A 24,828-nucleotide genomic window follows, 5' to 3' on the forward strand; every position below is an offset into this window, starting at 1 on the left:
ATGGGATGATGTCCTCAATCCCATCACTTGGCCATCAAAAGTGGATGAGGCACATTCATATCCAGCAAAGCCAGTTTGCATAATTTCTGGAGAGAAGAATTCTTGCAGGTGACATTTTGAGAGTCATTCCTTCAGAAATGTTTGTGATTCGACATGGTGTCTGAAACAAGTAGTGCAGAGATGGGCCAGTTCCATAAATCTAGTCCTTTCTGGAGACGAACAGGCCTCTGGACAGTTCTGAGAGCCCTAATGGGATCATCTAACTCAGGCAGTGAAGAAAATGAAATATTATTTCATTTTATTGTTTCATATATTTCATTTTCATATTGTTTCATATATTTAAAGCATGCAAAGAGTGTCAGTCAGTGTGAGCTCTTACCAGCCAGAGTTGAACTGAACCAAAATATGTGTTGGAGGGAGCCCTTCCTGTTGAATCTAGCACTTCTTCCAGAGATACTGAGGCTGCTCTGACTATATTTCTTCACCCCCTTTGAATTCCCCCAGCTCTGATCTCAGGGTTTCTCAGGACAGTACCACTTTACTAGCTCAGGTATTCTTAGCAGTCACCTCTGGACTCTCCAACATGCATGAAAATGTATTTTTCTCCACACAAAGGAATCTTACCATCACCTCCTCTTACCATGGTTTAAAGAATTGCTTGGCATTTTTTCCCATTATACTTTAAGTAACTTATGTTCCCAGAGAGCAGAGTAATAAAAAACACTTTATGTTTAAAATTTAGTAAAATGAGCACACCCACTTAAAAAAATTAAAGGGTGAAATTGTGTTGATTTCCAACCACCATAGGTAAAATTCAGCTATTATTTTAATCTACTGATGTGTAGATTGGATCCCTCCTGTAATTATCTCTGATATATAGTGCTGTTCAAATGAAACATTCATGGTCTTATGCATCTACTCATGATAATTATTTAGGGTCATATTAAATATTAAACAGTAATTAAAACTTCCGCAGGTATCCGCCACATGCTATGTATGTGAATTGGCTTTTATCTTGCCCTGATTTAGAACATAAAAAAAGGCCCACCTTGGCTGCAAAGCTGTACATTTTATGCTGGTTCCTCTCTACCTGACTGCTCGCTGCAAGTTTTAGAAATCACATCCATTTTCTCCCCTTTGAAATTGTTATTCAAAAAGATTTATAGAGAATACAAGTGTTGTCCAGAAGTTAAAGGGACATTTTTCCAGGCTGGAATAAAAAAAAGTTTGATTTTTTATAAACCTAGCAATGAGGTTTAAGGCTATGAGTGATATCTCACCATTATTCATCCTAATTAAATATATAAATGACGATGATGTAAACAGAATATAATCCCGAAATCATTTCTATCAGAAGTTGAGATTTGTATTAGTTACCAAGTACTGTCATAACAAAATATCGTAAACTTGTTGGCTTATAAAGAACTGAAACTTAGTGTCTCACATTCTGGAAGCTAGAAGACTGAACACAGGAGACTGAATGCAGGTGTGGCAGGACATTGTTCTCTCCAAAAGCTCTAGGACATCCTTTCTTCCCACCCCCACTCCCCTAGTTTTGTCTCTCTCGGCTTCTGGTAACACCAGGCAGCTGCAGGATAACTTTGTTGTGTCACTTGCTCTTTTCCCTGTCTGCCTTTATGTGTCCCTTCTCCTCTTTTATAGGTGTTTTAGTTCTCTAATGCTGCTATAACAGAAATACCACATGTGGATGGCTTTAACAAACAGAAATTTATTCTCTTACAGTTTAGGAGGCTAGAAGTCTGAACTCAGGGTGCTGTCTCAAGGGGAAGACTAGCCTAGAAGCCCAAATTCAGAGTGCCTGCTCTAGAGGCTAGGTGGAGGCCCCTCAACTTTGGCCTTCAGCTCTGCCTACCATGCCCACTGAAGCAAGCTGGAGGCTTCTCCTGACTCACACAGTTGCTGGCTGCTGGGGCTGGCCAATTCAATACTGGCAGGTAAAATGGCAGATTGTTGGCTCACAGGCTGTGAAGGCAACAATTCCCAAGATTGGCAAGCAAAACAGCAGGCCACAAGTTCAAGTCTAAGAACTGGAAATGATGAATAACAAACCAAATGCAGAATTTTTTCCATATATGCTGGAAGCAAGCCACACCCTGAAGGCAACCTCCCCTTCAAGTGATTAACCACTCATAGCAGATTCTACCATAGGAGCTCTGGTAGCATATAGTGCCTAACACATTTGACTGCTAACCAGAAGCCTGGCGGTTCAAACCCACCAGTCACTCCTCAGAAGGAAAATGGGGCAATCTACTTCCATAGTGATACTGCCTAGGAAACCCAAGGAGGGGTCGCTATGAGTAGGGTCTGACTCAACGGCACATAACAACAGCAACAAAGCAGATTCCACCACGGAGGTGATTACACCACACCCAATCAAAATCATGGCCCAGCCAAGCTGCATACAACTTTGACTACCACAATCGGATGCCATAAAGATTAGATTTGGACTGTGTTCACTGATGACTTCTTTGAAGACCCTATTTTTAAACAAAGTTATATTCACAGAGACTCTAGGTTAGGATTTTATCATATCTTTTGGGGGATACAATTCAATGCATAACACAGAGGGTTTTTTTTAATAGTCTTCTTTTTTAAATATTTAACAAAAATTGCAAATTAGTGTCCTCCTTGGGGTACTCCCAACTGGTCCATAGAGCCACAGAAGAAAGTAGCCTGCAAATAACCTCAGTAAAAGGAATCTGATCCAGAATTTTTAGACCACCAAAAATAATCCAGGAAATTAATAATCCAGATGTAGATAATCAAAATTGACTTCATGGGGCTGCTTAGAGGTCAGATAGGCCATATGTGGCCACAGATTTGTTCACCCTCAGAGGCTGCTAGGCCAAGCTAAGGCTTGGTAAAATGATGAGTTAGTGACCAAGAGGAGATGGGCATAAGAAGAGAGGGAAAGAGAGAGGATCAGAACAGGAGAATAAAGGAATGTTGTTATTCTTATTAGGTAGTGAGGAGTCGATTTTGACCCATAATGACCCCACATGACAGAATAAAATGGCCCCATAATGCTTTATTGTTTCTAGGCAGGAGCGGTTCACTAGGTCTTTCTCCTGTGGAGTTGCTAGGTGGGTATGAACGGCCAACCTGTAGGTTATCAGCCAGCACTTAAACCTAGTGCCACCAGGACCCTCACAAAGGAAGGCTGTGTGCTATTGAGTTGATTCCAACTCCTAGTAACACTATAAAACAGAGTGGAACTGTCCCATAGGATTTCCACGGCTGTAATCTTTATGGAAAAGGATCTCTGGTGGCATAGTGCCTAAGGTGTTTGCCTGCTAACTGAAGGGTTTATAAAATCAAATCTTAGAATGAACACCCTCAGCAAAAAGGGATGTAGACTCCTGAAAGTAACCAATTACCCAACCCTATAATGATTAATGTCTGATTCTTATTGGAAGTTCCAGTTTGGTACCCCTGAAAATAAGTTAACCAACAAACTCCCTAACGACTAATGTCTAGTTCTTGTCAAAATCTATTTCTGAACAGAAACTACAGGAAAGAAACAATAAGGGCAATATGACCTATGTGGAAAGAATGAGCCAACCTTGGGACTAGAGAGAATGACGTTTTCAATTATCAATCAAAGAAGCAAGGAAGTCTGAAAAAAGTAATATAAAAGATCCCTAACTTAGTCAGGGGTGCTGTTCTCTTGGATAGAGAGTCAGCCTTTATGCTTCTATGATTTTACTCTTTAAATAAACTTTTCTTTCCTTTTCCTCTGGCCTGGTTCCTCTCAACATCGGTCACCTAATCTTACACTAACCAGAAGGTTGATGGTTCAAACCCACCAGATGCTCTGCGGAAGGAAGATGGAACAATCTACTTCTGTAAAAAATTACCAGTTTGGAAACCCAAAGGGTGTCGCTATGAGTTGGAATAGACTCTATAGCAGTGAGTTCAGGTTTTTTAGTTTGTTTGTTTGTTTAATCTTTATGGAAGCAAACTCCCACAACTTTCTTCCCCAGAGCAGTTTATGGGTTCCAACTGTCAAACTTTTGGTTAGCAGTCAAGCACTTAACCATTTTGTCACTAGAGCTCTTTATACAAAAGAATTCAGAAGTGTAACTGAGAAGGGAAAAGGTAAAACAGAAAGCAAGAAAGAACAGAAAGGAGTGATCAGAGGAGCAAAGAGGAAGGTAGAAAATGAAGGGGAAGAGGCCAGAAACAAAAGAGATAAAGGGAGAGGGTCTGGGAGTTTGAGGGTGAATTAGAGGTGTCAATAAAATCTCTAGGGCATGGGAACAGTGAGGGAAAAAAAAAAAAAAAAAAAAAGCTCTCCTTTTCAGTCATAGGCACTCATTAATAATAAAAGCCCCACCACCACCCCTTTGGAAGGAAAAGCCCCTGCTATGTAAATAGACCTTTCCACATGGCAGGAGACCAGCTCTGAGGCAAAAATAATTGATTGGTAGAACTTAACTGGATGGTGATAAGGTGTCTCCATGATTGATAATCTAGAGCAAAGCTGGGTTAAATTCTGGCCCCAAAAGGTCTTTGTGTGGTATAAGAGGGCCTGTTTTAAGATGTCAAGTATCAGGGGAGGGGATTTATTACCACTGAGACCTTAACTCCATAATGTTCCTTCACAACCTGGAAATATTTGTGGGAAATCATTTAGTCCTAATGGCAAAGGTAGGAGGAGCCCAAGGCAGCCCAAAACCAGTACATTCTCCCCAAGGCATGCATTCTTCAACACTATGTTAAGTAATTTTACATAGCATTGGAATTGTTACACTGGAAAGAAGGTTGAGACTTTATTCATTTCAGTACATTTTTTTTTAGGAAAAGAATTGTGTTTAACCCTTTCAGACAGATGAGAATCATCCCTTTAGTTTGGAAAACCAGGAACATTTAAAATACAAGGAAATATGACTGTATTGTTCTTTAAAAACTCAAAACTGACTGCCATCCAGTCGTTTCCAACTCAAGTGACCCCAGAAGCAGATTGCCCAATCTTTCTTACAAGGAGTGGCTGATGAGTTTGAACTGCCAGCCTTCTGGTTAGCATTAAAATGGCTTAAGCACTATGCCACCAGAGCTCCCATTCTTTAAAAGGGTGCCTAAAGCACTTGACTGCTAACCAGAAGGCTGGCAGTTCAAACCCACCAGCCACTCCTTGGAAGGAAGGTTGGGCAATCTACTTCTGTAGTGATATTGCCTCGGAAACCCAAGGTGGGGTCTGTATGAGTCAGGGCCAACTCGATGGCCATAACAACAACAACATATGTAAGAACGAGTCCCTGGGTAGTGCAAACTATCAAAGCCCTCAGCTGCTAACAAAAAGGTTGGAGGTTCAAATCTTCCCCGAGGTATGCTGGGAAAAAAGCCTGATGATTTACTTCCCAAAAATCAGCCTTTGAAAACCCTGGGGAGCACAGTTCCACTGTGACATGTATGGGATAACCATGAGTTGGAACGAACTCAACAGCTTGAGTTATAGATGCAAATAAGTTTATTTAAAATTGTTCCTTTTTTTTACCCCCTCAAAACACTTCGGCTTTTAAAGATTCTTCCTGTGAAAATCTATTCTGCTGATAACCAGTAATTTCTGCCTTGTGCCCTAAAGGTATGAAGTTCGCATTCAAGCGTGCACCATCCTGGGATGTGCATCCAGTGACTGGACTTCCATAGAGACGCCTGAAATTCCACCTCTGATGCAACCTGCTCCTCATTTAGAGGTACAGATGACTCCAGAAGGATTCCAGCCCATGGTTTCTCTCTTGTGGGCAGGGCCACTTCAGCCAAATGGAAAAGTTTTATACTATGAATTGTACAGAAGGCAAATAACAACTCAGCCTGGAAAATCAAATCCAGTGCTAACTTATAATGGAAGCTCAAGCTCTTATATTGATTCTGAACTACTGCCTTTCACAGAATATGAATATCAGGTAAGAAATGTATATTATCAACCATTCAGACTGAGATTGTGTGCATATATCAGCACCTGCCTGTGAAAACTGCTTGCAGTTTGAAAAGCCACTTAAAGAAACATAGGGCTTAAGGAGTTTAATAATATTTAAAAAAAAAAAAAATGTTGGCAATAAATGAAAGAGTGAAGACTGTATTCCCTTGCCGCCGCCTTTTTCTTGGTTCATGTAATATATGCTTGTTATTTTAATGTAGAATTTAGGTGAGGTATTTGCATTTCTAAGGACTCTAGTGATGCATTGGTCACTATGAGTCAGAATCAACTTGATGGCAGTGGGTCTGGGTTATTTTCATTTCTTATTGATGAAGTGGTTTCTACTGTTAAGGTTCCTCCATCGGTGTTGCCTTAGTAGGAAATACTCCTTGTTAAATGACCACTTTGAAAATAACTCATTAATTGTATCAAGACAGATAAAATCTAATGGCAAGCAACTCCAGCCAGTGCTCAAGCATGATGACTAAAGTCTGGAGGCAAACAGCTAACCTGTACACTGGATGAAGTAAGTTTTATATGAGCACAATCAAAAACTGGAACTTTGCACCCCCCTATAAATAAATAAATAACCCAAATGCACTGCCATGAGGTTAATTCTGACTCACAGAAACCCCCATTGGATTTCTAAGGCAGTAAATCTTTACACAAGTAGATTGCCTCATCTTCTTTCTGCAGAGCAGCTGGTGGATTTGAACTGCCAACCTTCTGCTTACCAGGCAAATGCCTTAGGCACTGCACCACCTTCCACCTTCCTTTAGGAAGGAAGCCCTAGGTGGCACAAATAGTTAAGTGCTAGATTACTAACTAAAAAGATAGCTGTTCAACCCAACCCAGAAGAACCTCAGAAGAAAGGTCTGGCTATCTGCTTCCTAAAGATCACCAGCTTGAAAACCTGATGGCATAATTCTATTTTGTACATGGAGAGTTGCCAAGAGTCAGAACTGACTCCACAAAAGATTCAGAATAATATTCTGAAAATGTTTCTTGAAATCTATAGAGAACTTCTGTTAAGGTTTGCTTTGTTATCAGAGCCCATTTGCATTCTTGTGGTAATGTTGCTGTTGTTAGGCACAATTGAGTCGATTCCAACTCATAGTGACCCTATGTACAACAGAACTAAATACTGCCCTGTCCTGCGTCATCGTAAGGATCCTTGCTATGCTTGAGCCCATCCCTGCAGCCACTGTGTTAATCCATCTCATTGAGGGTCTTTCCTTTTTTTGCTGACCCTCCACTTTACCAAGCATGATATCCTGCAGCAGGGACTGGTCCCTTCTGACCATAAGACCAAAGTTGGTGAGATGAAGTCTGACCATTTTGGCTTCTAAGGAGCATTTCAAATGTACTTTTCTTCCAGGACAGATTTGCTATGGTAATAGCAGGTCCATTTCCAATCTTGATATGATTCTCTGCACCTCTACCTTATCTCAGGCTTGGTGGGAGTATCAGTCAAAGTGTTAGGCTGTCACCTAGCCAAGAGGTGGGCACAGGCACTTCACTCAGACCCTCAGACTTGCCTGGGGTATGATCTTCAGCAGTGTCTCAGAATGAGAAAAGGTAGAGGTGAGAAGTCCTGATGAAATATCTCTAACCTCAATCCAAAAGCTTCCTTCATCCCTGTTGGTTACAGCATAATTATTCAGCTGTTCCTTTAATTCCATACCCTCTCAATAACTCCCTTTTGCTTAAATCGGAATCTGTTTCTGTTGCTTGCAATCAAAGGAAGCTTGCTGACTGATGCAAGCACTTTCTAAGTGCCAAGCATGTCAAGTGCAATTGTCTAAAAGCAGAAACTGAGCCTTATGAAGCTTACCATAACCAGAAATAATAAAATCACTAAGTTACCAGGAAGATGGCAACAAACTAATGAGTATAAAACTTGGATCTAACATTTTAAGTGTGATAGAAGATATTTTAGGCCAATAATGTACAGAATAAATTACCTAATGAAGTTAGTAAGAAGCGAAAATATAAGTAGATTTCTGAATAGTTTGAAGCTACAGACAGATAGAAATCTCTTATTTCCAATTCCAAATCTAAAAGCTTCTAAAACCCAAAAGTTTTTTTTGTTTTTGTTTTAAGTTTGGCACAACTCATTTGGCAGAAAAATCTGATCTGAACAGACTAGGGACTACTGATAATATTTATCCCATTTAATGTGACTTCCCAACAGGGGTCACTATAAGTCAGTTGTGGTTTTGTTTATTTGTTTGTTTTTTAATGTGACTACTTATATGTTTTTCTACAGATATTTTGTAGTTTAATACAAGTGGTTACTCAGTCCTACTGAGGATGTTATATAAAAAACCAATATATGCTTGCATTACCTTTCTAAAATCTGAAGAACAAAATAATTTAAATATACATCAGACCTCAAGGGTTTGAGATAAGGATTGTGGTTTATGTTATGAAGAAACAAAATATCTATTGATGCCACAGGTGGACACAGAATATAGTTAGAAACAGAACTTGGCAGCCTTCCTTTTGTTCTTTGGTTATTATCTTTAGTGAAATGTGTCAAGTTATCAAAGGCCCCTCCACCATCGATTATCTAATCTTCCTTATGAATAAAAACACACCTTTTGAAATAGCTGGGTGGAATTAGCATAAAAGCTTTGGACTCTAATTAGACAAAACTAAATGCCTCATAGGTACTCATCTTTGGCAGCATGTTGTGTCAGTGCATTAAACAACTGGCCATATGATCACTAGTTTCCCATCTCAGTTTTCTTTTGTTGTTACGAGCTGTTGAGTTGATTTTCAAGTCATGGTGACCCATGTGATAGAGTAGATCTTCCCCATAAGAGCTTAACCAGTACACCACCAGGGCTCCTACCAGCAACCCAGGGGCCCAACTTCAGAGCGGAAACAAATTAAGACCTCAGGTTGTGCTAATTCTTTTGGAACTGCTCCTCTTCCATTCTAATTCCACCCACAGGAAAGCATTTAATTTAACTTTCATAAGAAAATTACTTCAAATGTGTGTTTACTATTTACTAACTACTCCCATGTTGTTACAACACAAGGAAAGAAAGCAGGGGGGGAAAAAAAAAAAACCTAACCTATCAGTCCAAAATCCCAGTTCTTACAGAAAATGATACTTTGAAAAATATAGATTAAATGCTGCAGTAAGTACACTAAAATATTGGATTTATCCAGCCTATGTCAACACTAAATCTATATAAAACCAAACCCATAGCCTTCAAGTTGATTGTGACTCATAGTACCCTATAGGCCAGAACTGCCCCATAGGGTTTCCAAGGCTGTAATCTTTACAGAAGCTAACTGCCTCATCTTTCCCCCAGTGAGTGGCTGGTGGGTTCAAACCACCAACCTTTTGGTTAGTAGCTCAGCATTTAAGCACTGTGCCACCAGGGCTTCTGTGAGCCTGTATAGGCGCAGAGTAATCCTACAGAAGCCCTTTAAGAAGTAATATACTTAAAGAATTGATTCCCCTTTAACAAAAGAAAATTTTCTCTTTAAGATGAATTTGCATAGCTCACAAACCTAGCAGAGGGCTACTTCATCTAAAAGTTGCCTTTTAGAAAATATAGTCCTTACCTGGACACAGTTTTTCACCCAACATCTGGCAATGAGTTCACTCTTCTGTAGAAGATTGTATTTTTGAGGTAATCAAGTGTGTGCATTTTAGAAACTGCCCTGAGGTGTGGAGCTATTAATCTGAAGGGTCCTGATGACCTGAGATGATAGGGTTTGTATATGTGCCCTGAGAGTGTCAGATATGACTCACCACCACCCTCCTACACTGCCAAAGGTCATGGAATTCACTTCTGTTTTTGTGTTGTCATTGAAGACAGCTGCTAAAATTTAGTTGTTTGTGGGAAGAAAAAGACTGCATTTCCTGGTCTAAATTAAATCATCAGATCAGTCAGCTAGCAGTAGAGCACTCTACATCATTAAGGTCAAGTCTACTTTCAGAAGGTAGCTCTTCCCCAGTCATAGTTTAAGTGCCTTCCAACCTGAGGGTCTCATTTTCTAGCACTATATCAAACAATGTTCTACTGCTATTCATTAGATTTTCAATGGCCAGCATTTTCAAAAATAGACTGCTAGATCTTCCAAGTCTGTCTTAGTCTGGAAGCTCCATTACCGTGGTGATCCTGCTGATTTTTTAAATAACAGTGGCATCCCTCCCAGCATCATAGCAGCATGTAAGCCACCATAGCAGGACAAACTAACAGACAAGTGGTAATTGTACATTCACATTCATATTCTTGCTTAAGGCAATGACTCACCAGGGATTTGCTGCTGTCTGCCATGGCTCTTGCTTTCACTAAATCTTGCTGTCAGTAACTTAATTAGTTTCCCTGAAATTTCTCCACTTTGACAGATTTTCAAGATAAGCACCCACACATACACAGGGTCTCTGAAGTCTTCTGGTGCCATTGTGATTGGGTGACCGAGAAGTGGCAGGTCACTCTAAGCAGGATCTCTGTGACTTACTCTTGTATAAGTCCAATCTTAGAGCTTGTGCTTCCAGAGTCCACATGGGAATGGCAACTTGCTACTCTCTAACAGGATTCCTTGGGTGGTCCAAATGGTTAACATGCTTGGCTGCTAACTGGAAGGTTGGAAGTTCAAATCTACCCAGGGATTCTTCAGAAGAAAGAATTGGCAATTTGCTTTCAAAATATCAGCAATTGAAAACCCAATAGAGCACAGTTTTACTCTGACACACATGAGGGCACCATGAGTCAGAGTTGACTCAATGACAAGTGATTTTTTTGTAACTTTCTAAGAGACCAACACTATCTCTAAACAATTCGGTCGGAGGATTTACACAAAAGAATATCGAGAGAAGGATGGTAAAGGAGGCATAGAAGGAGAACCTCACTGCCTATTGCTGAGTGCAGATTGGGCTTCTCTACATGCATCCCCACAAAAGTCTACCAAACTATAGCCTTGTAGAAGAGGGAAGTAGAAAGGGCATCAGTTTCTAGTCCTTCTGTCATTATTTCTATGTCCTTGGGTGGTTGGGCAATCTACTTCTGTAGTGATACCACCTCGGAAACCCAAGGAGGGGTCACTATGAGTCAGATCCAACTTGATGGCAGTGAGTTTGGTTTTGGTTTTATTGAGCAAATTAACCTCTTTGGGCCCTTTCTTATCTGTAAATAAAAGCTTCCTCTATTCCTAATTTCTATGGTCCCAAGTAGGAGTAAACTACAGTCATACTACTTTTTAAAAAATGTAATCAAATTTGTTTCCTCTTGATTGTCTTTTGTAATCTACTAGGAGTAAGCTACAGTCATTCTACTTTTTATAAAATGTAATCAAATTTATTTCCTCTTGATTGTCTTTTGTAATCTACAATTTTAAATCTTGACCATAAGGTCTGAACCAAAGAAATTAAATGTTCTAATAGTATTTAGGAGCTCTGGTAGCATAGTGGCTAAGACACTTGCCTGCTCACCAGACGGCTGGCGGTTCAAACCCACCAGCCACTCCTCGGAAGGAAGGTTGGGCAATCCTACTTCCATAGTGATACTGCCTCGGAAACCCAAGGAGGGGTCGCTATGAGTCGGGGCCGACTCGACGGCACATAACAACAACAACAACAATAGTATTTAACTGTAAGTTGTGTCAATACAAGTAAGTATATAAGATTAGCTTGAGGCAATAAATGATTATGTGGTTATCCATCACTGAAATGGATGTATCAAAATATCAATAGTAGTGTCTCTTATTGAAATCTAATTTTTTGATTTAGTATACTATGTATGAGAGTCTCATGTAAGTTCTTTTGGCTTAAGAAACCCCATACCATCAATAAGATATTATGACTAGTTCACTACAAGTCATAGAAACACAAATTAACTTAAACAGAAAAGAAATTATTTCTACTCACCTTTCTGGGAAGGGAAATGAAACAATTCTTTCAAACAAAGGAAAAGTTGTGATCAGGCCCTCAAAGCCTGGGATACAGGACTCCTGTATCCATTTGTGTTGTTGGATCCATTCTTTCTCTCCCTCCCCCCTTCCTTCATCTCACTTAATCTCTGTTTGGTTTCATTCTGCAGTAGACACTCTCTAGGTAGCAGAATAAACAATTCTTGGCATTTGCAGGTTCATTTTCTCTCTGTGGGTCTCTTCCCTTGTTCCCTCGTCTTTAAATATGGATAGAAGTAGTACCAAATGCATAGACTTGCTTTAAGGTTAAATGAGTTAGTATGTGAAAGTGCTTAGGATGGTGCCTCATACAATCAACATCATCATCTTAATATTTGTTATTATTATCCTTTCCACTTTAGGATGGAAAGAGGACTTCTCTCTCTCTCTCTCTCAATATCTGTAAGAAGTCAACCAAGAGTAGGATTCTGATTGAGCCTCTTTACCACATGCCTCCCTGCAAGCCAAGCGTTGAGTCCCAGAGATGGAGGACTGTGACTAGCAGTCCTAGTCATGGAACTTTAACAGGGCTTCATGCAGTATGTGGGAAATATTTTCAGCCAGAAACAATGGCTGTTTCAGTACACTACACACAACAACCACATCAACCAACACTTCACCCTGTATGATATTTACTATTCCTAGGCACTTTTGGGGAGCTTTGGTAGCATAGTGCCTAAGGCACTTGACTGCAAACCAGAAGGAATGGCAGTTCAAACCCACCAGCCACTCCTCAGAAGGAAGATGGGGCAATCTACTTCTGTAGTGATACTGCCTCCGAAACCCAAGGAGGGGTTGCTATGAGTCGGGTCCGACTGGACAGCACATAATAACAACAACAACAATGCACTTTTGCATTAGAAGCTCACACCCATCCTGTTTTCCAGGTGAGGAAACAGTTAAAGATCCCACAGCTGGGGAAAATTCTCATAGCCTCACTTTTCTCATTCATTAAATAGGTGTATTATGAGAACTAAGAAATCTTATGTGTCTAGGAGGATGCCTGCTATATAGTAGCTCCTCATCGCCTTAGCCCCATCCCCTAGTTTAAAAGGAGAAGATCCTCTCTTCTGAAATACCAAGTCAATTCAATAAACAGGGAAAGGGGCCAAGTTAGCAAAATTATTTAATTTGTATCAATGAGCCATTAATAAAATAATGCTGCTGCTGTTGTTTGCTGTTGAGTTGGTTCCCACTCATTGTGACTCCATGTGATAGAGTAAAACTGCCCCACAAAGTATGTTAGATTGTAATATTTACAGAAGCAGATCACCAGGTATTCCCCCTGTGAGCCATTGGGTGAATTTGAACCAGCAACTTTTCCTTTAGCAGCTGGGTGCTTAACTTCTGCATTACCAGGACTAGAATGTAAAAATTTCTAATCAAGAGCAGAGTAAGCTCTGAAGAGGTGATGCCTTTTCAACTAGGGTTTTCAACTTTTCTTGTCCTTACCACCTCTCTGCTTAGGAAAATAATGATTTTTACATATATCTATGACTAAAATCTCTTCCAACCCTAGTAATCTGATTCTAGATTTCTATGATTACCTACTTAATATTTTCTGTGATTCCTTACTTACTGTCTTCTGTTGCTTCTACCCTTACTGTCTCTTTCCTAAGCATTTTCTATAACACATTTAGAGAAAATGTATTGAACATGTTTTATGTTTGGCTTTGGACTTGCATTTAATTAGGTATTAATCTCACTAACGTATTTCTGACCAGCATGAAGGCTTTTGTTTGGTTATTTCTCCCATAAGAACTAAACTCCCCATCCTCCCAGATTAAGGTTTTAAATGATTTATTGATATTGTCTGACTCAGGTAGTGCATGTGTTCTAAAACTTTAGGGCCTGAGTGCTACAGCTTAGACTGAAAGCCACTTCCATGACTGAAACTTATTCTGCACCAGGGCAGGTACTGTGTCACTCTTTGCCACCCAGCATTTGTTCCACCAGGATATCATTTGTACTCACATACATCAGCAAACTCAGGGTCACACTCTAGTTCATGCATAGGCATGTCTCTGTTCTTTTCCTGCCTCCTGTAGCATCCCCCAGGACTCTATTCTGAAACTTCTGTTGTTGCTGATCTTTATGTTGCCTTTGATTCAAGTTATTCATCTGAAGATGTGTTTGTTCTCACTCTCATGCTGATGAAACCCAGATTTATATTTCACTTAAGCTGATATTGATCCTCCTGTCTCTGTGTTGAAGCTTGTTTGCTGGACATGAAATGTGAAATGCAACCAAATTTTCTCTAGCTGAATGTAAATGATGTGTAATTCCAGCCTGTCTTCATGGCTTTTGATAGTCATGTAAATTTAAAAATTTGAAAACAAAAAACACTGCTACTGAGTCACCGTACAGGACAGAGTAGGACTGACTCATAGGGTTTCCAAAGCTGTGAATCTTTACAAGACTGCCTCATCTTTCTTCCGCAGAGCAGCAGGTGAATTCAAACTGGCAACCTTTTGGTTAGCAGCCAAATGCCTTAGCCACTATACCACCAGAGTTCCTTCCATACAAATGAAGACTCCCTTAATGACACCTGAAACTTAGGTTCTGCAAAAATGCTCAGAGAAGAGTGAGAAGTGTTTTCATAGTTGAGTATTTAATAGCTTGTCATTAATGAACACCCACTATGTTCAAAGCGTAATAAACCTGATTATTAAACCAAACTAGTTATCATCAGGGAGCTCTGGTAGCATAGTGGCTAAGACACTTGCCTGCTAACCAGACGGCTGGCGGTTCAAACCCACCAGCCACTCCTCAGAAGGAAGGTTGGGCAATCCTACTTCCGTAGTGATACTGCCTCGGAAACCCAAGGAGGGGTCGCTATGAGTTGGGGCCGACTCGACGGCACATAACAACAACAGTTATCATCAAGTCAACTTTGACTCATGGTGATGACCCCATGCAAGTCAAAGTAGAACTGTGCTACATAGGGTTTTCTGTGGCTGACTTTTTGGTAATAGATTGCCAAGCCTCTCTTCCAAGATATCTCTGTGTGGCCATGACCCTCCAACCTTTCAGTTAGCAGCCAAGTGCATTGACAAATTGTACCATGTAGGGACTCCCAAGACTGGGAAGCAATCAAAATGGTTGGCCCACTCTACAGGTGAAAACAAAATGTTAACACATTTAATTAAACCAGATGCCTTCAATTGGACTTTTTAAGAAGATGGCTGGCTGAGACTTTCTCTTGCTAATTGATTTATCTATTGGTTGATGGATCTGATCATTACTAATATGCCTATAAGCATCTAGGAAACTGTACAGTTTTCCTCTTGATGCCTATAGGCATCTAAGTAATGGAAACCAGAAAGAAAAGTCTTTTCTCTGAAGAACCCATTGAATTCCTCCATGCTTCTTTTGTTCATCCTTTGAGACTCTTCTTAGAAATTTTAATTAATAATAGAACAAAGCAGAGAATACTATCCAATCAAGAAAATTTGCTACAGGAGCAATATTTCTACAAAGCCAGGCTTTTATTCTAAGCCTCAAAACTCTAGAGTGGAGAAGTACCAGAAAGTTCCACAGAGAAATGTAGGCTAAACTCAGAATACTGTAAAGAGTTTTTCAAATCTCTTTTTGATCCACAACTGCCACAGAGAACCTGGAATTAAGCTACAGATTACCATCTAATCCCACTCTATCCTCCAAATTGTCTTGTCTTTTCACACAAATTATAACAATCACTATCATTTATTTAGGAGTCCCTGGATGGTGGAAATAGTTAAGTGCTTGACTATTAACTGAAAATTGGGCTGTTTGATCCCACCCAGAGATGCCTCAGAAAAAAACCTTTGGCTTCTGAAAGGTTCAAAACCCATTGCCATTTAGTAGATTCCAACTCGTAATGACTCTATAGGACAGGGTAGAACTTCCCCATAGAGTTTCCAAGGCTATGATCTTTACAGGAGCAGACTACCACATCTTTCTCCTACAGAGATGCTAGTGAGTTCTAACAGCTGACCTTTTTGTTAGTAGATGAGCACTTAACCAATGTACTACCAGGGCTCCTTGAAAACCCTATGGCACAGAGTTCTACTCTGGCACACATGGAGTTGCCATGAGTCACTATCTACTCAACAGCAGCAATGGGTTTTGTTATTGCTGTTGTTGTTTATTGTTTGCTATGTGCTAAGGACTTTGTTGAGCACTTCACATATATTAACCAACTTAATCTCATAACAACCATTTGAAATAAGCATTACTGCTAATAACATTTTACAGGGGAAAAATCTGAGGGATTGAGAGATTAGGTAGCATGTTCAAGGATAGAGCTGCTAAACAGAAGAATTTGCATTTGAACCTTGAGATTCAGGTTCCAAAGACTGCATTCTTAAATTCTACCCCCTTGTTTCCTCAAAACTGCATTTGTAGCCTGCTCTGGAGCTTCAAAATCTTGATAAAATATTTACAGACATATTCACCCTGACCCCATTCCTAAGAAATTTAGAGAAACATCATTTAATCTAAACCTCAGAATAGTCCTGAGAAGTAGGCATTGATGTTTGTTCTATATAAATAACAAACCTAAGTGACATAGCAATTTCCCCAGCTCAAAAGTGACAAGAGTCAGAATGTGGGTCCAAATTTTCTGATGACCAAGTCAGGTGATTGCTCTGCTGACTACAGCTTCTTCAAATCACAGCCCACCCCACCCTCCCACCACCACCACCACCAAGAGCATGGACTCCTTACCCTGCAAAGACAAACTGCTATGGAATGCAAGCTAGGCTTCATGATTTGCTCTTTATCTTCAGCAAATCAACTCTCTAAGCCTTAGCCTTCTTCTCTGTACTTCAGGATGAAAATGCAAACCTCAGTAGATTGCTGTGAAGTTTAAATGAGAGGGTTTCAAGGCCAAGACATTATCAGTTCCACACACTTAAAATTAAAACTTTAATATAAAAAAACTTACTGCCATCAAGTTGATTCCGACTCATAGTGACCCCCATTGGGTTTGCAAGGCTGTAAGTCTTTATGAAAGTAGATTGCCTCATCTTCCTCCCATGGAGCAGCTGGTGGGTTTGAACCACTGACCAAATGTCTTACCCACTATGCCACCAGAGCTCTTTCAAAATATAATATGGAAATATATAGAAAATTTTTAAAGATGGAAACAACCTAGGTGGCCATCAATAGAAGAACCAAACTATGGTATATACACACAATGGAATACTATACAACCCTAAAGAATAATGTAGAATCTGCAAAACACTGCATAACATGGATGAACTTGGAGGACATTATGCTAAGTAAAATAAGTCAATCACAGAAGGACAAATATTATATCAGTCCATCATTGTAAGAAGTCAAGGAAAGGTTAACATATGGAATGAAACTCTTTGTTGGTTATTAGGGGTGGGAGGGGAGGAGAAAACACTGTTAGATAGGTAGAGACAAGTATTGATTTGGGTGAAGAGAAGGGCAATGTATCAAATGTGAATGATCAACATGGTGGCACTGAGGAAGAAGAAGACATGGAGAGGTACATGAGAGGTACAGACAGCAAAAATGTGCCTTTTGCACATACAGTACTGTGTTGTCAGGGATGGCAAACATTGATCTATGGGTGGAGGATATATGAGTGGACAGGCTGAATGGTCAGGTATGTCTATGCAGGGGATGCAGTGTGCCTGTGACCAGTATAGGGTTGGCAGACAAAGTGTATTTGTATGTTCTTTGTAAGAATTCCCCGGTATATATAATAGAGCTGACAAGGGACAAGGTTGCAGTCACTTCTTGGCCACAGCCAGTACCCAGAGGGAGTGACCAATTGGACTTGTGGGCTTGAGACCATGGTCACGGGGGACATCGAGCTCAATTGGCATAATATACTACACAATAACATCATTCCATACCCTACTTTGGCAAGTAGCAACTGGGGTCTTAAAAGCTTGCAAGCAACCATCTAGATGCAGCAATGGGTCTCTCCTCATCCAGAACAAAGAAGAATTGTTCTGGTTACCTAGTGCCGCTCTGACAAGAAATACACCGCAAATGAGATGGCCTTAACAAACAGGAGTTTATTCTCTTACAGTTTGGGAGGCTAGAAGTCCAAGTTCAATGTGCTAGGCTCTAGGGGCTGTGTGAAATCCCCTCAACCTTGGGCTTCAGCTCTACCTCTTGCTCCTAGCTCACGGAAGCTAAAGGCATCTCTTCACTCAGGCAGCTACTAGCTGTTTAGGCTAACAGGCCTAAGGTCAACAAATAAAATGGCACAGTCCCGATGTTACCAAACCACACGGCAGGCTATTAATTCAAGTCCATCATAACTCCCCAGGTTGGCAGAGTATGGCAGACTGCTGAACAATGACATAGCTACATGCATGCAGGGTTCAAGCATGGCACAAGCTAGAGACCATTCCCAAAGCTGCTTCTTATATACAGGAAGCAGACCACATACCGAAAGCAGCTACTCAGTTGCCTGTGGTAGATCCCACCATGGAGTTGATTGCCAGTCTCATCATGGGGAATAACTACCACCAGCTGCCCAGCCACTCAACCAGGCCCAGCCAAGATGACACACAAACAGAACCACCACAAGAATGAAGAAAACCAAAGATGCATGGAAACAATTAGTCCAAGGGACTGATACACCATGAGACCAGAGGAACTAGATGGTAACCGGCTACCACTGTCAACCACTTGTAGGAAGATCTATGCAGGAGATTCTCTATAGAGTAAGAGAACAATATGGAACAAAACTCAAAATCATTAAAAAAAAAAAGGATCAAGTTTGCTGGTCTGATAGAGCCTGGTGAAACCCCTGAGATGATGGCCCCAGCTTCCCTTCAGATCTAGAATTGAACGCACTCTTGTGGCTTCCAGCCAAACAAAAGGCAGGCATATGAACTGAATATTCAGTAGATACATGCCTTGGAGAGATTAACTATGGGAGAATAGAAGGGCTGTGTATGCACTGGGAGAAAGCTCAGGGGGCAGGAGTGCGTGGGAGGAAAGGACACTGGAAAGAGGTAACTACAGGAAGGAAGTGGGAAGAGAGCTGTAGCATTGTAGGAAATTGCAGTCAATGTCATGAGACAAAATATATGTGAACTGCTGTATGGAAAATGAATTTGCCCTATAAACTTTCACCCAAATCACAATAAAATTTTAAAAAGAAAAGAAATATAGAGAAAATGTTTAATATCCAGTTATCCTTTTAGAATGTATATCAGATATAGTCACTGCTTTACTGGGAACCCTTCCATGGCTTCCCATAAAATGCAAACTCTTTAATTCTACAAGGCTTTACTTGATCTAGCTTCTGTCCACCTCCAGCCTTATCTCATGACCTTCAGTAAGGGCCATAAGCTAGAGACCATTCCCAAAGCTGCTGCTTATATACAGGAAGCGGACCACATACCCAAGCCCAGCCACACCAGCCTTCTTGAGAATTGATTCCTAGGGCCTTTGCATTTGCTTTTCCTTCTGCCCAGAAAGCTCTTCCCCAGATCTTCATAATGTGGTCTCCAGGAAGGTTGCGCAATCTACTTCCATAGTGATACTGCCTCGGAAACCCAAGGAGGGGTAGCTATGATGCAGATCTGACTCCACAGCAGTGAGTTTGGTTTTGTTTTTTGGTTTATCTTGCCAATTACACCCCAGTCTGAATACCATCACCTGAGAGTACCTCTAGGCAACCTAGTCATTCTCTACTATATCACCCCATGTTGTTTTCTGTTTACCGCTTATCATTGTTTATTTTATTTGTGTTTGTTTATTGATTGTCTCTCCTCACTAGGACATTTAGCTTCAGCCTCATTCACTGGGGTATCCACAGCTCATAGAACAGTGCCTGGCACATAGTAAGGTTCAGTCAACATTTCTTCAGTTAATAAACGATAAATAATCTTACCTAATTGTTATGGATTGAATTGAGCCCCCCCAGAAATATGTGTTGTAAAGCCTAATTTTTATGCTGGTGGTTATAATCCCATTTGGGAATAAGTTTTCTTTGTTACATTAATGAGACAGGATTAATATAGGGTATGTCAGGAGCCCTAGTGGTGCAGTGATGAGGCATCTGGCTACTAACTGAAAGGTCAAGAGTTCAAACCCACCAGCTGCTCCATGGGAGAAAGATGTGACAGTCTGCTTCTGTAAAGATTTACAGCTTGAAAATCCCATGGGACAGTTGACAGTTCTACCATGTCCTGTAGGGTCACTGTGAGTAGGAATCATCTCAATGGCAGTGGGTGGGTGGGTGGGTCTTAAATCAACTCTTGAGATATGTAAGAGATTAAACAAGCAAGAAAGAGAAGCAGAGATGGGTGATGAGTGATGCCAAGCTGCAGGTGTATCTCCAAGGACCAGGAAATAAGTTAAAGAGACACGAACCTTTCCCCAGAGTGACAGAGAGAGCCGTACCTTAGAGCTGACATCCTGAATTCAGACTTCTAACCTCCTAAACTGTGAGAAAAATAAGTTTCTGTTCGTTAAAGCCATTCACTTGTAGTATTTCTGTTATAGCAGCACTGGATAACTAAGACAAAAGTTTTTCTAGAGATATCAGTCACAATTTGTGACTGTAATCTTGGCTTGTTCTAGCAACTTATTGCAGAGAAAGTATATATTTTCAACGTTATATCATTTAGGATCTAGCTCCTATATTAGTTAACATAGTGGAATTTCAGTACATTTGCACATATTTTGAATAGTATGGACAATAATATTACTAATATTTACTTTTGTGTAATATGTAATATAAGGAGTGCAAAAAGGGCAAGGAGGCCACATATTCTGACCTCCTCTAACCCCACAAGAGGAAGGCAGAATCACTATCACTAGCCCAAGGCCTATTACTGCAAGGCCGGACATGCTGCCTCCCTCCAGCCCTTTTACCAGCTGTTCCTCCCAAAGCACCCACCACCTCTCTCCTGGGTCCGATAATTTGCTGCAGTGGCCACACAGAATTCACAGATTATGAGGTTTATTAGGGAAGAACCAGGCTACAATTTGAGTTCAGGAAAAAATTCTCAGTCTCTCTCCCCAGCCCGCTGTCTCTCAGCCAAGTCTCTCACAGTCTCTCCCCCACCAGTGCATGTCCCTCGGTGTCTTACTCAGCAATGAGTGTCTCTTGCATCTCTTTCCCAGCAGCACGTGTCTCTTTCGGCAGCATGTCTTCCTCAACCAACAGTCAGAGAGAGTTCTGCCTCTAGGAGGCCTCCTTTTGAGCCCAGCAGAGTGGCCAAACTAGCCAATCATAGCATCAGAACTCTAAGCACGGGAGAGAGAGTGGGAACCTCCCAGAACATTGTATTGTGCCACGCCCAATAGAAATAACCCAGGTGGATAACATTTACAATCAGAAGCTCCTCAGTTGCTCATTCCATCACTGAGTTTACAATGACTTATGGGTAGAAAAGCCATACCAAGTAATTTACTACACTGCGAGGAGCTCTGGTGGCATAGTGCCTAAACTATTTCACTGCTAACCATAAGGCTGGCAGTTCAAACCCACTAGCCACTCCTCAGAAGGAAGACCAGGCAATCTACTTCCTTAGTGATAATGCCTTGGAAACCCAAGGAGGGGTTGCTATGAGTTAGATCCAGGTTGATGGAGGTGAGTTTTTTTTTTTTTTTTTAATATGTAATATTGTTTGCATCATGATAAGTGTCAGCAGGAATGGATACTGTGACTGTCTGGTAATTCCTACCTTTTGAATTTTGGGATATCCTCTGCAGAAGCAGTCAGTCCATATAGGGCTCTACAGTAGGCCCAGGGCAAGGCCTCAAATATTGGGAAGGTATGCTCAGACCTTTTGTGGTGGTTATGTTTGTGTGTCAACTTGGCTGGGCCTGGTTGAGTGGCTGGACAGCTTGTGGTAGTTATTCCCCATGATGAGACTGGCAATCAGCTCCATGGTGGGATCTACCACAAGCAGCTGAGTAGCTGTCTTTGGGATGTGGTTTGCTTTCTATATATAAGGAGAAGCTTTGGGAATGGTCTCTAGCCTATGGCATGCTTGGACCCTGCATGTAGCCATGTCATTGCTCAGCAGCCTGCCATGCTCTGCCGACCTTGGGACTTACAATGGACTTAAGTTAATGGCCTGCCGTGTGGTTTGGTAACATCGGGACTGTGCCTTTTTCCTTGTCAACCTTGGGGCTTCTCAGCCTCAGCAGCCAGTAGCTGTCTGAGTGGAGAAATGCCTCTAGCTCCAGTGGGCCAGGAGCAGGAGGCAGAGCTGGACCCCAAGGTCGAGGGGCTTTCACCCAGCCCCTAGAGCCTGGCACTTTGAACTTGGACTTAAAGCCTCCAAATTGTAAGAATAAACTCCTGTTTGCTTAAGCCATCCCATTTGTGGTATATTTCTTGTCAGAGCAGCACTAGGTAACCAGAACACCTTTCTTCAATGGCCTTTGCTAGAAAGCATAAAGGGTAGAAGGACGGGGTTCAGGATTCTGCCCATATATCTGTATTTGAAGACTGATCTTCAATTTGCTAAGTTGTATAACTTCTCTTTCCCTCAGTTTTCTCATGTGTGAATTGTCATAATAACAGGATCAACCTCATTGCTTTGTTGGGTGGATTAAATAAATTAATGCATTTAATACACTTATAAAAATATACTCAGATATCTTATCAACCCTATGAGTAAGAGTTTTGACTCAAGGGTACACAAAAACAACATTAAAAAATTATGCTCAATAAATTTATTAACCACTTTTATGTATCCTATTAGAACTGGGTCTGGGTTTTGGTTTACTCTCAGGGAGAACAGATACAAACAATAAAAATTAGCATGTGATAAATCACAAAATTTCATTATTATTATTATTATTATTATTATCCAAAGTGAATCAAGAATAAATCAATATTTTGCACTGATATTTGAGCCAGTTTCCCCTTCCTCATACTTTAGGAAAGAGTCATATTCAAAACATATTTATTGAGTAGCTCCAAAGGGCAAGGCAGTGTGCTAAGTGATACTGACAGGAGATACCTATCTCTAGTGACAGAAATGATCATATATCTCAGAATTCCTGTAGTAGCTTCACATCTCTGCATTTCAAAAGTACCAGTGGAAAGGAAAATGATGTCTTGTTATCACCACCTTCCCTTGGGTCCCAGAAGTCAATTAAAATCATGTTCCATCTTGCCTGATCCAAAATGTTTTAGATGAAAGGAACCTGGAATCCAGAGACTATATCTTTAAAAGTTTAACTATACGGTAACCTGAAAAGTACTATGCAAACAAAGGTTTTGAAAAAAATCCATTTGATGATGAAAGAAAATCAGATAGATGGTCAAATAAATAGCTATCTAGAGCTTTCCAGAAGGAGCTCTGATGGGGCAGTGGTTAAAGCATTGAACTGCTAACCAAAAGGTCAGCGGTATGAACCCATCAGCCACTTCCCAGGAGAAAAATGAGGCAATCTCCTTCCATAAAGATTTACAGCCTTGGAAACCCTTTGGGGCAGTTCTATTCTGTCCCAAAGAGTTGTTGTGAGTCAGAATCGGCTCGATGGCAGTGAGTTTGGGTTTGGAGAGCTTTCCAGCATGTTAGTCCTTTATGATTAGAGCCTGCAGTATTGCTCTTGAAATAAAATAATCTTGTAATTCTGTAATTTCCAATTTATTACCTTCTCTTTTGGCCATAAGTCCTTCTAACAACAAGGCTGGCATAGCCCATATTGGCATATTACTATTCTAACAGCTCTGGTGGCATAGCACCTAAGGGATTTGACTGCTAACTAAAAGGCTGTTGGTTCAAACCCACCAGCCACTCCTCAGGAGGGACAATCTACTTCCGTAGTGATACTGCCTCAGAAACCTAAGGAGGAGTCGCTATGAGTCAGATCTGACTCAATGGCAATGGGTGTGGGATTCTAACATATTCAAACCCCACAAGCTACCCTTTGAAAAGCCATTAGAGTGACTGCCATGGAAAAATGTACTCCAAGGTTGTAGATGAATTGATATGATTTCCTTGATTGTATCTTTTTATTTATGAGGCATAATTTATGAGCACAGGAGAGCAAACTGCAATGAGTGATGACTAACTACAGCCAAAGTCATAAATCAGGAGCAGTGAAAGAAGTGGTGATTTTGATCGAATCTATTGAATTAGCTGTTGGCCTTAGCCAATACAGGTATTGGAAAGACCTTTTTGGTATCTATTTGTCTCCCTCATGGGAATGTGATAACAATCTCATTACATGCCCCTAGGAAAAAAATAATTTAATTGTTTGCCTATTAACATACAACCTGTTTACTTGACTTATTAATTACGGGCATAGCTGTTCATATTGGATTTTGGCTTATTTCTGATGAGAATTGTCATTAAATATATTCACATTCTCCAGTTTTTATAAATGGTGATTTTGCCTGCTTAGTGCTGTTTGATATGAGTATGTCCTCAGAATTGCCAAAATACTGCTGCTGCTTTTTTTTTTTAATCCAAAAGTTGTCATTATTCCACAAGGAAGCATGTCATAGAAAATCACAGAAGTTGCAGAGGACTCAAAAATTCTGCCATCTCTTAATTCTCTGGGAGTAACAGTTATAATACAGCTCTTATAATAAGTAGGCTGAGGAGAAAGCAAACCTCAAACTACTCCAAGGACAAAGACAGTCACTATCAGTTATATTAGGAGTCAACAGATTAGAAGCTTTCTGTGAAAGATCATTGGCTGAATTGGTTAATCCTGCATTCCCATTCTTAGGGGCAAATGATGGCAAATACAAAACCAAACAAGTATCAGGGGATGCTGATGGTATTCAAAGCATCACTCACTGTGTTCCACTGGTTCTAACAAGACTTGTGGCATTTCCTCAACCAAAAAAGATAATATGACATTTTTGCACTTATTGTTGTTGTTGTTTTTTGCCTTCAAGTCAGACCCGACTCACAGTGACCCCTCCTTGGGTTTCTGAGGCAGTATCACTATGGAAGTAGATTGCCCAACCTTCCTTCCGAGGAGTGGCTGGTGGGTTT

The 24,828-nt window shown here is 40.6% G+C and overlaps 1 protein-coding gene across 1 annotated transcript in view; it reads left to right on the top strand.

The window, feature by feature from the left end:
- The window catches only part of USH2A (usherin), a 1,482,371-nt gene that overhangs the window by 1,417,180 nt on the left and 40,363 nt on the right, over positions 1-24,828 (top strand). Inside the window, exon 63 of the mRNA XM_007952540.1 lies at positions 5,606-5,927. Coding sequence (XP_007950731.1) covers positions 5,606-5,927 — 322 coding nt within the window. The remainder of the gene's footprint in view (positions 1-5,605; positions 5,928-24,828) is intronic.

The sequence above is a fragment of the Orycteropus afer genome, unplaced genomic scaffold, assembly GCF_000298275.1.
Source record: "Orycteropus afer afer isolate SDZICR_OR568_19922 unplaced genomic scaffold, OryAfe1.0 scaffold00013, whole genome shotgun sequence".
NCBI lineage: Eukaryota > Metazoa > Chordata > Mammalia > Tubulidentata > Orycteropodidae > Orycteropus > Orycteropus afer.